The 14,364-nt window shown below is 44.9% G+C and overlaps 1 protein-coding gene across 1 annotated transcript in view; it reads right to left on the minus strand.

Moving 5' to 3' along the window:
• Positions 1-14,073, minus strand: part of si:ch211-130h14.4 (uncharacterized) — a 78,011-nt gene extending 63,938 nt beyond the window's left edge. The window contains exons 1-3 of the mRNA XM_031799912.1: positions 14,058-14,073; positions 9,479-9,514; positions 9,094-9,152 (exon numbers count right to left, since the gene is read on the minus strand). Of these exons, the coding sequence (XP_031655772.1) occupies positions 9,094-9,096 (3 nt within the window). The 5' untranslated portion in view covers positions 9,097-9,152; positions 9,479-9,514; positions 14,058-14,073. The remainder of the gene's footprint in view (positions 1-9,093; positions 9,153-9,478; positions 9,515-14,057) is intronic.
• Positions 14,074-14,364: the final 291 nt, after the last annotated feature.

Consider the following 14,364-nt stretch of genomic DNA (forward strand, 5'->3'; position numbering starts at 1 on the left):
ATAGAATCAGGTAGCCTATATTATAATATACAGGATGCTGGCCTTCTATAGTATAGCATAGAATCAGGTAGCCTATATTATAATATACAGGATGCTGGCCTTCTATAGTATAGTATAGAATCAGGTAGAGGTAGAGTTCCACAGGGGGGGAAATCAGGTAGAGCCTTGCAAAGGTATTCACCCCCTTGATTTGTCCTATTTTGTTGCATTACAACCTGTAATTTAAAAATATTTTTAATAGGATGTCATGTAATGGACATACACAGAACAGTCCAAATTGGATGAAGTGAAATGAAAAAAATATATTGTTAAAAAAAAAATCTAATAAATTCTAAACGGAAAAGTGGTGCTTGCACATCTATTCACCCTCTTTGCTATGAAGCCCCTAAATAAGATCTGGTGCAGCCAATTACCTTCAGAAGTCACATAATTAGTTAAATAAAGTCCACCTGTGTGCAATCTCAGTGTCACATGATCTCAGTATATATACACATCTGTTCTGAAAGGCCCCAGAGTCTGCAACACCACTAAGCAAGGGGCACCACCAAGCAAATGGCACCATGAAGACCAAGGAGCTCTCCAAACAGGTCAGGGACAAAATTATGGAGAAGTACAGATCAGGGTTGGGTTGAAAAAAAATATCAGAAACTTTGAACATCCCACAGAGTACCATTAAATACATTATTAAAAAATGGAAAGAATATGGCACCAGAACAAACCTGCCAAGAGAGGGCCGCCCACAAAAACTCACGGACCAGGCAAGGAGGGCATTAATCAGAGAGGCAACAAAGAGACCAAAGATAACCCTGAAGGAGCTACAAAGCTCCACAGCGGAGATTGGAGTATCTGTCCATAAGACCACCCGGTCTGAAAAGAACTAGACTCGCTCAGACCATCTACCTGGAGGTGTGATCATACAGATCATATTGAAAAGTATGACCAGAGGAATATAATCGTCAGACCCAATATTAATGGACTCTTTCCCATTACATAAAATGAAAAGAGATGGGGTCAATGTGGTACGGCAGGGTAGCCTAGTGGTTAGAGCATTGGACTAGTAACCGAAAGGTTGCAAGTTCAAATCCCCGAGCTGACAAGGTACAAAATGTCGTTCTGCCCCTGAACAGGCAGTTAACCCACTGTTCCTAGGCCGTCATTGAAAATAAGAATTTGTTCTTAACTGACTTGCCTGGTAAAATAAAGGTAAAAAAATGTTTTAAAAAAAATGTGGAAACAATAGACTAACTCATCATGAAAAGACCAGTTTGTCTCCCAGCTATATGAATAATAATAAAACACAGTCTTATAACAGAATAACAAACCAAGCAGAATAACAAACCTTCAATGTGGCTTAAGTCTTGAATCCCCCCCCCCCCCCCCCCCCAATATTATCACAAAGATAAATACAAGACAGGGATAATGACATTCACTGCCTGCACTGAGACTAGACTATCAGAGGAATTACACCATTTTAATAGAGCACGTTACTGTCCTTAAAGAGATAGTTTGAGATTTGTGCAATTAAGCCCTGTTTTTTTTCTACTTACCCAGAGAGAGTCAGGTGAACTCACGGATACCATTTGTATGTCTCTGTCTATGTCGCAGTTTGAAAGAAGTTAAAGGTAGTTTCTGGAGCCAATGCTAACTGCCGTTAGCGCAATAATTAGAAGTATACAGGAGTAGAGAGCATGCTAGATGCTCCTGTAGTCTAGACTTCCGATCATTGCGCGAAACTCTGGGTAAGTAAAGGGGGGGGGGGGGGGGGGGGGGGGGGGGGAGAGCTTAAATCGCCAAAATCTCAAACTATCCCTTTAATAAATGATGCCTGGCCATAACAAGAGGATTACATCCTGGTTATTGAGACAAGCTGAAACCTAATGGAGTGGCCTGGGAGAGAGGGTTGAAGATTTTAAATACATAATCATCATCATCAGGGAATTACTTTTAAGAGGGTCAACTATAATCTCTTTTGTGATGTCATGGTCAGGTTGTATACTAGTTGTAATGTGACGTTTTGTCAACGTGGGCTTGTTCACTGAGGGGGTGGATACTAAACTCAGCAAAAAAAGAAACGTCCTTTCACTGTCAACTGCGTTTTATTTTCAGCAAACTTAACATGTGAAAATATTTGTATGAACATAACAAGATTCAACAACTGAAACATAAACTGAATAAGTTCCACAGACATGTGACTAACAGAAATGGAATAATGTGTCCCTGAACAAAGGGGGGGTCAAAATAAAAAGTATCAGTCAGTATCCGGTGTGGCCACCAGCTGCATTAAGTACTGTAGTACATCTCCTCCTCATGGACTGCATCAGATTTGCTGTGAGATGTTACCCCACTCTTCCACAAAGGCACCTGCAAGTTCCAGGACATTTCTGGGGGGAATGGGACCAAGCCCTCACCCTCCAATCCAACAGGTCCCAGACATGCTCAATGGGATTGAGATCCAGGCTCTTCGTGGCAGAACACTGACATTCCTGTCTTGCAGGAAATCACGCACAGAACGAGCAGTATGGCTGGTGGCATTGTCATGCTGGAGGGTCATGTCAGGATGAGCCTGCAGGAAGGGTACCACATGAGGGAGGAGGATGTCTTCCCTGTAACACACAGCGTTGAGATTGCCTGCAATGAGAACAAGCTCAGTCCGATGATGCTGCGACACACCGCCACAGACCATGATGGACCCTCCACCTCCAAATCGATCCCGCTCCAGAGTACAGGCCTCGGTGTAATGCTCATTCCATCGACGATAAATACGAATACAACCATCACCCCTGGTGAGACAAAACAGCGACTCGTCAGTGAAGATAACTTTTTCCAGTCCTGTCTGGTCCAGCGATGGTGGGTTTGTGCCCATAGGTGACGTTGTGCCGGTAATGTCTGGTGAGGACCTGCCTTACAACAGGCCTACAAGCCCTCAGTCCAGCCTCTCTCAGCCTATTGTGGACAGTCTGAGCGCTGATGGAGGGATTGTGCGTTCCTGGTGTAACTCGGGCAGTTGTTGTGCAGGACTTGTTACATTTGGTCTGCCACTGGGAGGACGATCAGCTGTCCATCCTGTCTCCCTGTAGCGCAGTCTTAGGAGTCTCACAGTACGGACATTGCAATTTATTGCCCTGGCCACATCTGCAGTCCTCATGCATCCTTGCAGCATGCCTAAGGCACATTCACGTAGATGATCAGGGACTCCGGGCATCTTCCTATTGGTGTTTTTCAGAGTCAGTAGAAAGGCCTCTTTTAGTGTCCGAATTTTTCATAACTGTGACCTTAATTGCCTACTGTCTGTAAGCTGTTAGTGTCTTAACGACCGTTCCACAGGTGCATGTTCATTAATTGTTTAGGGTTCATTGAACAAGCATGGGAAACAGTGTTGAAACCCTTTACAATGAAGATCTGTGAAGTTATTTGGATTTTTATTTAATTATCTTAGAAAGACAGGGTCCTTGAAAAAGGGACGTTTAGTTGTAATATTACAGTGCCTTTGGAAAGTACTCAGACCCCTTTACTTTTTCCACATTTTATTACATGAATCTTATTCTAAAACGGATTAAATTGGTTTTGTTCCATCAATCTACACACAATACCCCATAATGACATCACAATACCCCATAATGACATCACAATACCCCATAATGACATCATAAGACCCCAGGTTTTTAGAAATTAAGGCCATAGGGTTCTTGGTCACCTCCCTGATATAGGTCCTTCTCCCCTGATTGCTCAGATTGGACAGCTGACCAGCTCTACGAAGAGCCTTGATGGTTCCAAACTTCTTCCATATCAGAACGATGGAGGCCACTGTGTTCTTGGGGACCTTCAATACTGCAGACATTTTTGGTACCCTTCCCCAAATCTGTGCCTCGGCACAATCGTGTCTCGGCACTCTACGGACAATTCCTTTCGACCTCATGGCTTGGTTTTGCTCTGACAAAAACCTTATATAGACAGGCGTGCGCCTTTCCAAATCATGTCCAATCAATTGAATTTACCACAGGTGGACTCCAATCAAGTTGTAGAAACATCAAGGATGATGAGTGGAAACTGGATGCACCGGAGCTCAATTTCGAGTGTCATAGCAAATGGTCTGAATAATTATGTAAATTAGCTATTTATGTTTGAAATTCTGTATAAGGTCCATTTGCAAAATGTTCTAAAAACCTGTTTTCACTTTGTCAATATGGGGTTATTGTGATGTCATTATGGGGTTATTGTGATGTCATTATGGGGTTATTGTGATGTCATTATGGAGTATTGTGTGAAGAGATTGATGAGGATTTTTTATCGATTTAATCCATTTCAGAATAAGGCTGTAATGTAACAAAATGAGAGGAAGGGGCCTGAATACTTCTGTTTTGTTAACGTGGGCTGTTCACTGAGGGGGTATGATAGAAAAGGGTATCAATACAGAATACGATATTAGAGTATCAGACAACCAACTAACTTCCTCATGAGAACATCCAGATCAATGATTAACCATTTGGATAATATATTCTGGTACGTTTGGCATCTCATTTGAGCATCTGAGAAGTGAGCAGGAATTCCTGTTCCATTCTGACTAATAGGCCTGTTTTAGACCGTCTGTGTCGGTCAATGGACCAAGGAGGGATTGTTACAGGAAATACACTCCCACACACAGACAGGTCTGAGTGCGTATGTGATGTACTATGTGATGTACTATGCCAAGACGTGCGTGTGTGTACGCCTGGTGGTTGCCAAGGTGATGTCTATCAGACTAGGACAGGCAGGCACCACACAGTGGGAGAGAGAGGAATGTGACATCTATCAGACTAGGACATGTCACTATCATCTCTCACTGTGGTACATCTATCAGACTAGGACAGGTACCACAGTGAGAGAGGAAGGTGACATTTATCAGACTAGGACAGGTGAACAGTGAGAGAGGAAGGTGACATTTATCAGACTAGGACAGGTACCACAGTGAGAGAGAGGAAGGTGATATCTATCAGACTAGGACAGGTACCACAGTGAGAGAGAGGAAGGTGATATCTATCAGACTAGGACAGGTACCACAGTGAGAGAGAGGAAGGTGATATCTATCAGACTAGGACAGGTACCACAGTGAGAGAGAGGAAGGTGATATCTATCAGACTAGGACAGGTACCACAGTGAGAGAGAGGAAGGTGATATCTATCAGACTAGGACAGGTACCACAGTGAGAGAGAGGAAGGTGATATCTATCAGACTAGGACAGGTACCACAGTGAGAGAGGAAGGTGATATCTATCAGACTAGGACAGGTACCACAGTGAGAGAGAGGAAGGTGATATCTATCAGACTAGGACAGGTACAACAGTGAGATGGGGGAAAGCGATATCAGACTAGGGCAGGTACCACAGTGAGAGAGGAAGGTGATATCTATCAGACTAGGACAGGTACCACAGTGAGAGCGAGGAAGGTGATATCTATCAGGCTAGGACAGTTACCACAGTGAGAGAGAGGAAGGTGATATCTATCAGACAAGGACAGGTACCACAGTGAGAGAGGAAGGTGATATCTATCAGACTAGGACAGGTACCAGTGAGAGAGAGGAAGGTGATATCAGACTAGGACAGGTACCACAGTGAGAGAGGAAGGTGATATCTATCAGACTAGGACAGGTACCACAGTGAGAGCGAGGAAGGTGATATCTATCAGACTAGGAGAGGTACCACAGTGAGAGAGGGGAAGGACATATCTATCAGACTAGGACAGGTACCACAGTGAGAGAGAGGAAGGTGATATCTCAGTAGGTTGGAATGACAGCTAGTTACACACCCACACACACAATCAATATGCAAACATACACACCTCTATAGAAACCTTTCAACATCTACATGTAAAAACGTCAACAAGTGCATTTTGCTTCCTGCTTTCCAGCATGTAAATTTCATTGACCTGCAAGTGATCCTGCCAGTCAGGTTGTATCCAGGACAGGCAGGTACAACAGTACGATAACAGTCAGAGATCCTGCCAGTCAGGTTGTATCCAGGACAGGCAGGTACAACAGTACGATAACAGTCAGAGATCCTGCCAGTCAGGTTGTATCCAGGACAGGCAGGTACAACAGTACGATAACAGTCAGAGATCCTGCCAGTCAGGTTGTATCCAGGACAGGCAGGTACAACAGTACGATAACAGTCAGAGATCCTGCCAGTCAGGTTGTATCCAGGACAGGCAGGTACAACAGTACGATAACAGTCAGAGATCCTGCCAGTCAGGTTGTATCCAGGACAGGCAGGTACAACAGTACGATAACAGTCAGAGATCCTGCCAGTCAGGTTGTATCCAGGACAGGCAGGTACAACAGTACGATAACAGTCAGAGATCCTGCCAGCCAGGTTGTGTCCAGGGTAGGCAAGGTACTTTGAGTCAAACACAGGCTTGGATGAGATCTTTAAGGTCAGGGCCCTTAGCAAGGCTCATAAAATCTTTTAAGACCCAAGGACCTGGACTCTGAACTACTCCCCTCTGGGTGCAGGTATAGGGAACACCCCGGCAGAAATAACAGAACTAGACAAGCCTTTATACCAGGTGTGATGCCTCTCCTAAACAGCTGGGGTTAATGTTCCTATCACTAAGGTGTGAATCCCCTCCTAAACAGCTGGGGTTAATGTTACTATCACTAAGGTGTGAATCCCCTCCTAAACAGCTGGGGTTAATGTTCCTATCACTAAGGTGTGAATCCCCTCCTAAACAGCTGGGGTTAATGTTCCTATCATTAAGGTGTGATGCCTCTCCTAAACAGCTGGGGTTAAATGTTCCTATCACTAAGGTGTGATGCCTCTCCTAAACAGCTGGGGTTAAATGTTCCTATCACTAAGGTGTGAATCCCCTCCTAAACAGCTGGGGTTAATGTTCCTATCACTAAGGTGTGAATCCCCTCCTAAACAGCTGGGGTTAATGTTCCTATCATTAAGGTGTGATGCCTCTCCTAAACAGCTGGGGTTAATGTTCCTATCACTAAGGTGTGATGCCTCTCCTAAACAGCTGGGGTTAATGTTCCTATCACTAAGGTGTGATGCCTCTCCTAAACAGCTGGGGTTAATGTTCCTATCACTAAGGTGTGATGCCTCTCCTAAAGAGCTGGGGTTAATGTTCCTATCACTAAGGTGTGATGCCTCTCCTAAACAGCTGGGGTTAATGTTCCTATCACTAAGGTGTGATGCCTCTCCTAAACAGCTGGGGTTAATGTTCCTATCATTAAGGTGTGATGCCTCTCCTAAACAGCTGGGGTTAAATGTTCCTATCACTAAGGTGTGAATCCCCTCCTAAACAGCTGGGGTTAATGTTCCTATCATTAAGGTGTGATGCCTCTCCTAAACAGCTGGGGTTAATGTTCCTATCACTAAGGTGTGATGCCTCTCCTAAACAGCTGGGGTTAATGTTCCTATCATTAAGGTGTGATGCCTCTCCTAAACAGCTGGGGTTAATGTTCCTATCACTAAGGTGTGATGCCTCTCCTAAAGAGCTGGGGTTAATGTTCCTATCACTAAGGTGTGATGCCTCTCCTAAAGAGCTGGGGTTAATGTTCCTATCACTAAGGTGTGATGCCTCTCCTAAAGAGCTGGGGTTAATGTTCCTATCATTAAGGTGTGATGCCTCTCCTAAACAGCTGGGGTTAATGTTCCTATCCACCCAGTAAGGCCAGCAGGCTGGTCTTCTTTCATCAATATATGCTGTTAGGATTTTTTTTATTGTCCATTTGTTGTCTACTGTATTTGAACACCATTTTAAACATGATACGGCAACAACAAACCAAGTCAGTGAAGTAAAGGCAGGTACAACAGTACGTGCACGTCTAAGGGTTTTACCCATGAACTGGATTCAGCATACGCACGAGCCCAGTGAGCCAATCAGCTGGCGCCAAGTCAGCTCTGCTCTCGTTGACACAGAAGAGTTCAACCCCCCCCCCCCCCCCCCCATCAAGTGAACTGCAGTCTGGTGATAAGTGAGCAATAGAAGACTGTGTAGGTGTGTTATGACATCGTGCAAAGGTACCAAAGGAGGAAAAGTTTACCAGCACTGACGTTGCAGATAGCGTCTCTTTTGAAGAAGGTTGATTGTGATACATTTGCGACCAAATATATGGACATCTTTCACTTTCCATAAATAATTCCCAATTTCTCCTAAAAATAAATCAATTGAATTTGACAAACACTTCTGGTCTCCACACGTTTTTTAGATTTTCCAAACTGCAACTGCAAAGCCTTTAGTCAAGATAACTGCCAACAAATGTTTCTTGTAGCTTGCTGCACCTTTCTACTGACAACCTGGCCCACTCTTCAGCAGCAAACGGCTCTAATTCATTAACGTTTGAGGGGTTCCCTCCACCAAAGGCTGTTTTCAGATCTTGCCAGAGCAGAATTTGTAAATCGGGAGATGCCGGAACAAAACGTGAGCGTGAGAGGGGTGACCTCTGGGGGGCTCGGAGGTCATGAGAGGAGGGTGACCTCTGGGGGGCTCGGAGGTCATGAGAGGAGGGTGACCTCTGGGGGGCTCGGAGGTCATGAGAGGAGGGTGACCTCGGAAATTCTGAGGTACTGGTGCACTTCACAAAATAGATGGCATCATGAGGTAGGAAAATTATGTGGATATATTGAAGCATCTCAAGACATCAGTCAGGAAGTTAAAGCTTGGTTGCAAATGGGTCTTCCAAATGGACAATGACCCCAAGCATATTTCCAAAGTTGTGGCAAAATGCTTTTAAGGACAACAAAGTCAAGGTATTGGAGTGGCCATCACAAAACCCTGACCTCAAACCTATAGAAAATGTGTGGACAGAACTGAAAAAGCGTGTGCGAGCAAGGAGGCCTACAAACCTGACTCAGTTACACCAGCTCTGTCAGGACGAATGGGCCAAAATTCACCCAACTTTTTGTGGGAAGCTTGTGGAAGGCTCCCCAAAACATTTGACCCAAGTTTAAATTGTTTAAGGCAATGCTACCAAATACTAATTAAGTGTATGTAAACGTATGACCCACTGGGAATGTGATGAAAGAAATAAAAGCTGAAATTAAATCATTCTCTCTACTATTATTCTGACATTTCACATTCTTAAAATAAAGTGTGAGAGGATAGTGTTACTTACCATGTCATTGCTAAGAACTGTAGAATGCAGAAGATGATGGCCAGTCCCTTCTTTTGCCACTACAGAGACAGAACCAATCTCACGTCTTTTGTCAAACAGCTGTGTTGTAGATTTGTTATAGTACACGTGGCAGCGTTTCCCAAACTCGGTCCTGGGGACGCCAAAAGGGTACAAGTTTGGGGGTGTTGCCCCCTAGCACTACACAGCTGATTTAAATAATCAAACCATCATCAAGCTCATCAATTATTTGAATCAGCTGTGTAGATTTATGGGGAAAAAAAACTAAACATGCATGTCTTGGGGTCCCCAGGACTGAGTTTGGGATACGCTGGGTTAGGGTCACAATGTAGGCTACTGAACTGTTTAGAGGCTTTCAGATACTTACCCAGAAAACTGCACAAAGAGTCAAAACGAGACAGAGCTGAAAGATAAAAACAAAAGTAAACCTTCTGAATATTGGTTAAATTAACATATTATCTATTCTACTGTGATTAACGCATAATTTGATTCATGTGAAATCTACTGTGAGGGATTTACATCAGATCACCACTCTGCTTTGTGCGTTTTGACTTGCCCTAACTGCAGATCAACCTTAAAGAGTAACTGACCCTAAAAAAATATATATTTTTTTTTTAGAAAACAGCCTATTTGGCATCCCAAAATTGACTACGAAATGTAAATAGGATAATTTTGACCCAAATTTACCACAGGTATTACGATCAAGTCGCGTGCGGTTACCACAGGTATTAGTTTTGTGAGACTTGTAGTCATGTCTGCGTCAGAACGTAAATGAAGGTTTGTTTTAATCCTGCCCACATGTCCACAGCTGGCCGCACACAAGTAATCATCAACTCAGAGTGCAACTACACACGACCTGATCGTAATACCTGTGGTAAATTTGGGTAAACTTTGGATATCTCAATGGGGCTTGTTCGGGACCATTTGTAAATTACACAATGTACGTAAGGACATTATATTAAAATGACAATATCTCCAAATTTCAACAACGAATTCCAACCTCAAACCAACTATACATTTTAGAAATTGATATACAAGTGTTTAATTACAAAACTAAAAAGTTGTGGAACATTAAAACATTGTGTCATTCAAAATGGTGTAATTTATAGCCCCGGAGATGGGCTATCCAAAGTCAAACTACCTTTGCCATGGTCGTACACCAGCCGGCTGAAGCCAATTGGCTAAATAATTTGGCTAACTCTTCCCACCTGCGAACACGCACGAGACACCCACATCGAACAACACCCTGGACCCAACTCACGTTTGAAATCAGACATGTCTGCTAGCATTTCCTAAATCAACCAAATCTAAAACAGGAGGATACATCGGGAGTTACAGTCACTCTTTAAGTTGCCATTTAAAATGTTTAGACTTTTTCAGTCATGGAAAAACTTGTCCGTCTGTCCTAAGCTAGTGTCCGTCTGTCCTAAACTAGTGTCCGTCTGTCCTAAGCTAGTGTCAGTCTGTCCTAAGCTAGTGTCAGTCTGTCCTAAGCTAGTGTCCGTCTGTCCTAAGCTAGTGTCCGTCTGTCCTAAGCTAGTGTCCGTCTGTCCTAAGCTAGTGTCCGTCTGTCCTAAGCTAGTGTCCGTCTGTCCTAAGCTAGTGTCCGTCTGTCCTAAACTAGTGTCCGCCTGTCCTAAGCTAGTGTCCGTCGGTCCTAAGCTAGTGTCCGTCGGTCCTAAGCTAGTGTCCGTCTGTCCTAAGCTAGTGTCCGTCTGTCCTAAGCTAGTGTCCGTCTGTCCTAAACTAGTGTCCGTCTGTCCTAAGCTAGTGTCCGTCTGTCCTAAGCTAGTGTCCGTCGGTCCTAAACTAGTGTCCGTCGGTCCTAAGCTAGTGTCCGTCGGTCCTAAGCTAGTGTCCGTCGGTCCTAAGCTAGTGTCCGCCTGTCCTAAGCTAGTGTCCGCCTGTCCTAAGCTAGTGTCCGCCTGTCCTAAGCTAGTGTCCGCCTGTCCTAAGCTAGTGTCCGCCTGTCCTAAGCTAGTGTCCGCCTGTCCTAAGCTAGTGTCCGTCGGTCCTAAACTAGTGTCCGTCGGTCCTAAGCTAGTGTCCGTCTGTCCTAAGCTAGTGTCCGTCTGTCCTAAGCTAGTGTCCGTCTGTCCTAAGCTAGTGTCCGTCTGTCCTAAGCTAGTGTCCGCCTGTCCTAAGCTAGTGTCCGTCGGTCCTAAGCTAGTGTCCGTCGGTCCTAAGCTAGTGTCCGTCTGTCCTAAGCTAGTGTCCGTCTGTCCTAAGCTAGTGTCCGTCTGTCCTAAACTAGTGTCCGTCTGTCCTAAGCTAGTGTCCGTCTGTCCTAAGCTAGTGTCCGTCGGTCCTAAACTAGTGTCCGTCGGTCCTAAGCTAGTGTCCGTCGGTCCTAAGCTAGTGTCCGTCGGTCCTAAGCTAGTGTCCGCCTGTCCTAAGCTAGTGTCCGCCTGTCCTAAGCTAGTGTCCGCCTGTCCTAAGCTAGTGTCCGCCTGTCCTAAGCTAGTGTCCGTCGGTCCTAAACTAGTGTCCGTCGGTCCTAAACTAGTGTCCGTCTGTCCTAAGCTAGTGTCCGTCTGTCCTAAGCTAGTGTCCGTCTGTCCTAAGCTAGTGTCCGTCTGTCCTAAGCTAGTGTCCGTCTGTCCTAAGCTAGTGTCCGTCTGTCCTAAGCTAGTGTCCGTCTGTCCTAAGCTAGTGTCCGTCTGTCCTAAGCTAGTGTCCGTCTGTCCTAAACTAGTGTCTGTCGGTCCTAAACTAGTGTCCGTCTGTCCTAAGCTAGTGTCAGTCTGTCCTAAGCTAGTGTCAGTCTGTCCTAAACTAGTGTCTGTCGGTCCTAAACTAGTGTCCGTCTGTCCTAAACTAGTGGCAGACTATCCCTTAAGAACAGAAGTATCATGGAACACTAAACCAGTGTGTCTGTCCTAAACTAGTGTCTGTCCTAAACCAGTGTGTCTGTCAGTCCTAAACCAGTGTGTCTGTCTGTCCTAAACTAGTGTCAGTCTGTCCTAAGCTAGTGTCCGTCTGTCCTAAACTAGTGTCTGTCGGTCCTAAACTAGTGTCCGTCGGTCCTAAACTAGTGTCTGTCGGTCCTAAACTAGTGTCCGTCTGTCCTAAACTAGTGTCTGTCTGTCCTAAACCAGTGTGTCTGTCCTAAACTTGTGTCTGTCAGTCCTAAACCAGTGTGTCTGTCAGTCCTAAACCAGTGTGTCTGTCTGTCCTAAACTAGTGTCCGTCTGTCCTAAACTAGTGGCAGACTATCCCTTAAGAACAGAAGTATCATGGAACACTAAACCAGTGTCTTAAAGGAGATATACATCCAAAACGCATCATACTGTGACACTGTGTTTTCAAAGTTGAAAACTTTATTGCAGGTGGGGGGGGGGGGGGGGGGGGGGGGGTTGCGTTACGTTTGCGTTACTTTACGTTAGTTAGTTTCCCTATTTTGAAAGTGGGGATGCAGCTTCTCTGTTTGCTGATATCAGCATGCTAGGCTTAAGGGGCAGCTGTGTAGAGGAAAAAACAGACTAAACCTAAGCATTTACCTAGCTAGACAATCACTTATCATCACAGTCATAGTAAATAAAACCTGTCTTCAATAAAGCAGCTCTCAGCAAAGTCAGCCCGAGTGAGAAAGGCTGCTGTGGGTTGTTTAACTTAACATTAGTTGACAAGGACATCTGTGTATGTACTTTTATAAAATGTCAATCTCATGTAAATGTTATGTTACTAAACCTCTATTTAAATTAGGCAAGTCAGTTAAAGAACAAATTCTTATTTTTACAATGACGGCCTACCCCCGGGCCAAACCCGGACGATGCTGGGCCAATTGTGCGCCGCCCTATGGGACTCCCAATCACAACCGGATGGGATTCAGCCAGGATTCGAACCAGGGACTGTAGTGTCGCCTCTTGCACTGAGACGCTAGGCTATAAGCAGAAGCTAGGCTATAAGCAGACGCTAGGCTAAAGCAGACGCTAGGCTAAAGCAGACGCTAGGCTAAAGCAGACGCTAGGCTAAAGCAGACGCTAGGCTAAAGCAGAAGCTAGGCTATAAGCAGAAGCTATAAGCTAGGCTATAAGCAGAAGCTATAAGCTAGGCTATAAGCAGACGCTATAAGCTAGGCTATAAGCAGAAGCTATAAGCTAGGCTATAAGCAGACGCTATAAGCTAGGCTATAAGCAGACGCTAGGCTATAAGCAGACGCTAGGCTATAAGCAGACCCTCGGCTATAAGCAGACCCTCGGCTATAAGCAGACCCTCGGCTATAAGCAGACCCTCGGCTATAAGCAGACCCTCGGCTATAAGCAGACCCTCGGCTATAAGCAGACCCTCGGCTATAAGCAGACCCTCGGCTATAAGCAGACCCTCGGCTATAAGCAGACCCTCGGCTATAAGCAGACCCTCGGCTATAAGCAGACCCTCGGCTATGAGCAGACGCTCGGCTATGAGCAGACGCTCGGCTATGAGCAGACGCTCGGCTATGAGCAGACGCTCGGCTATAAGCAGACGCTAGGCTATAAGCAGACGCTAGGCTATAAGCAGACGCTAGGCTATAAGCAGAAGCTAGGCTATAAGCAGAAGCTAGGCTATAAGCAGAAGCTAGGCTATAAGCAGAAGCTAGGCTATAAGCAGAAGCTAGGCTATAAGCAGAAGCTAGGCTATAAGCAGAAGCTAGGCTATAAGCAGAAGCTAGGCTATAAGCAGAAGCTAGGCTATAAGCAGACGCTAGGCTATAAGCAGACGCTAGGCTATAAGCAGAAGCTAGGCTATAAGCAGAAGCTAGGCTATAAGCAGAAGCTAGGCTATAAGCAGAAGCTAGGCTATAAGCAGAAGCTAGGCTATAAGCAGAAGCTAGGCTATAAGCAGAAGCTAGGCTATAAGCAGAAGCTAGGCTATAAGCAGAAGCTAGGCTATAAGCAGAAGCTAGGCTATAAGCAGAAGATAGGCTATTTAACAGTTGAATACGTGGATGTGCAGTGGGTAGTTACCAACACAACACAGGTGGCTATCAGTCTGGTCGGTTCAAACATTCTCTTCAGCTGCTTCACGGGTCCCATCAGGAAACAGGTGCTGCAGACAGATAAGGCAAAACACACTGGTTACAACATAGAAATAATGCCTAATAGATTCTAGATTTCAATAGACAAGATATTGATCACACAAACCCAGAGAAACAAACATTTTTTTTAAATTTACGGAAAATAAATGTATGATGATAGAGACCTTTATTAAAGGGGGAATCTGGGATTCAAAACAACAAACCCGCCCCACCACTTTTTCGGTATACAGCTGAGC

The sequence above is a fragment of the Oncorhynchus kisutch genome, linkage group LG20 (assembly GCF_002021735.2).
Source record: "Oncorhynchus kisutch isolate 150728-3 linkage group LG20, Okis_V2, whole genome shotgun sequence".
Lineage (NCBI taxonomy): Eukaryota > Metazoa > Chordata > Actinopteri > Salmoniformes > Salmonidae > Oncorhynchus > Oncorhynchus kisutch.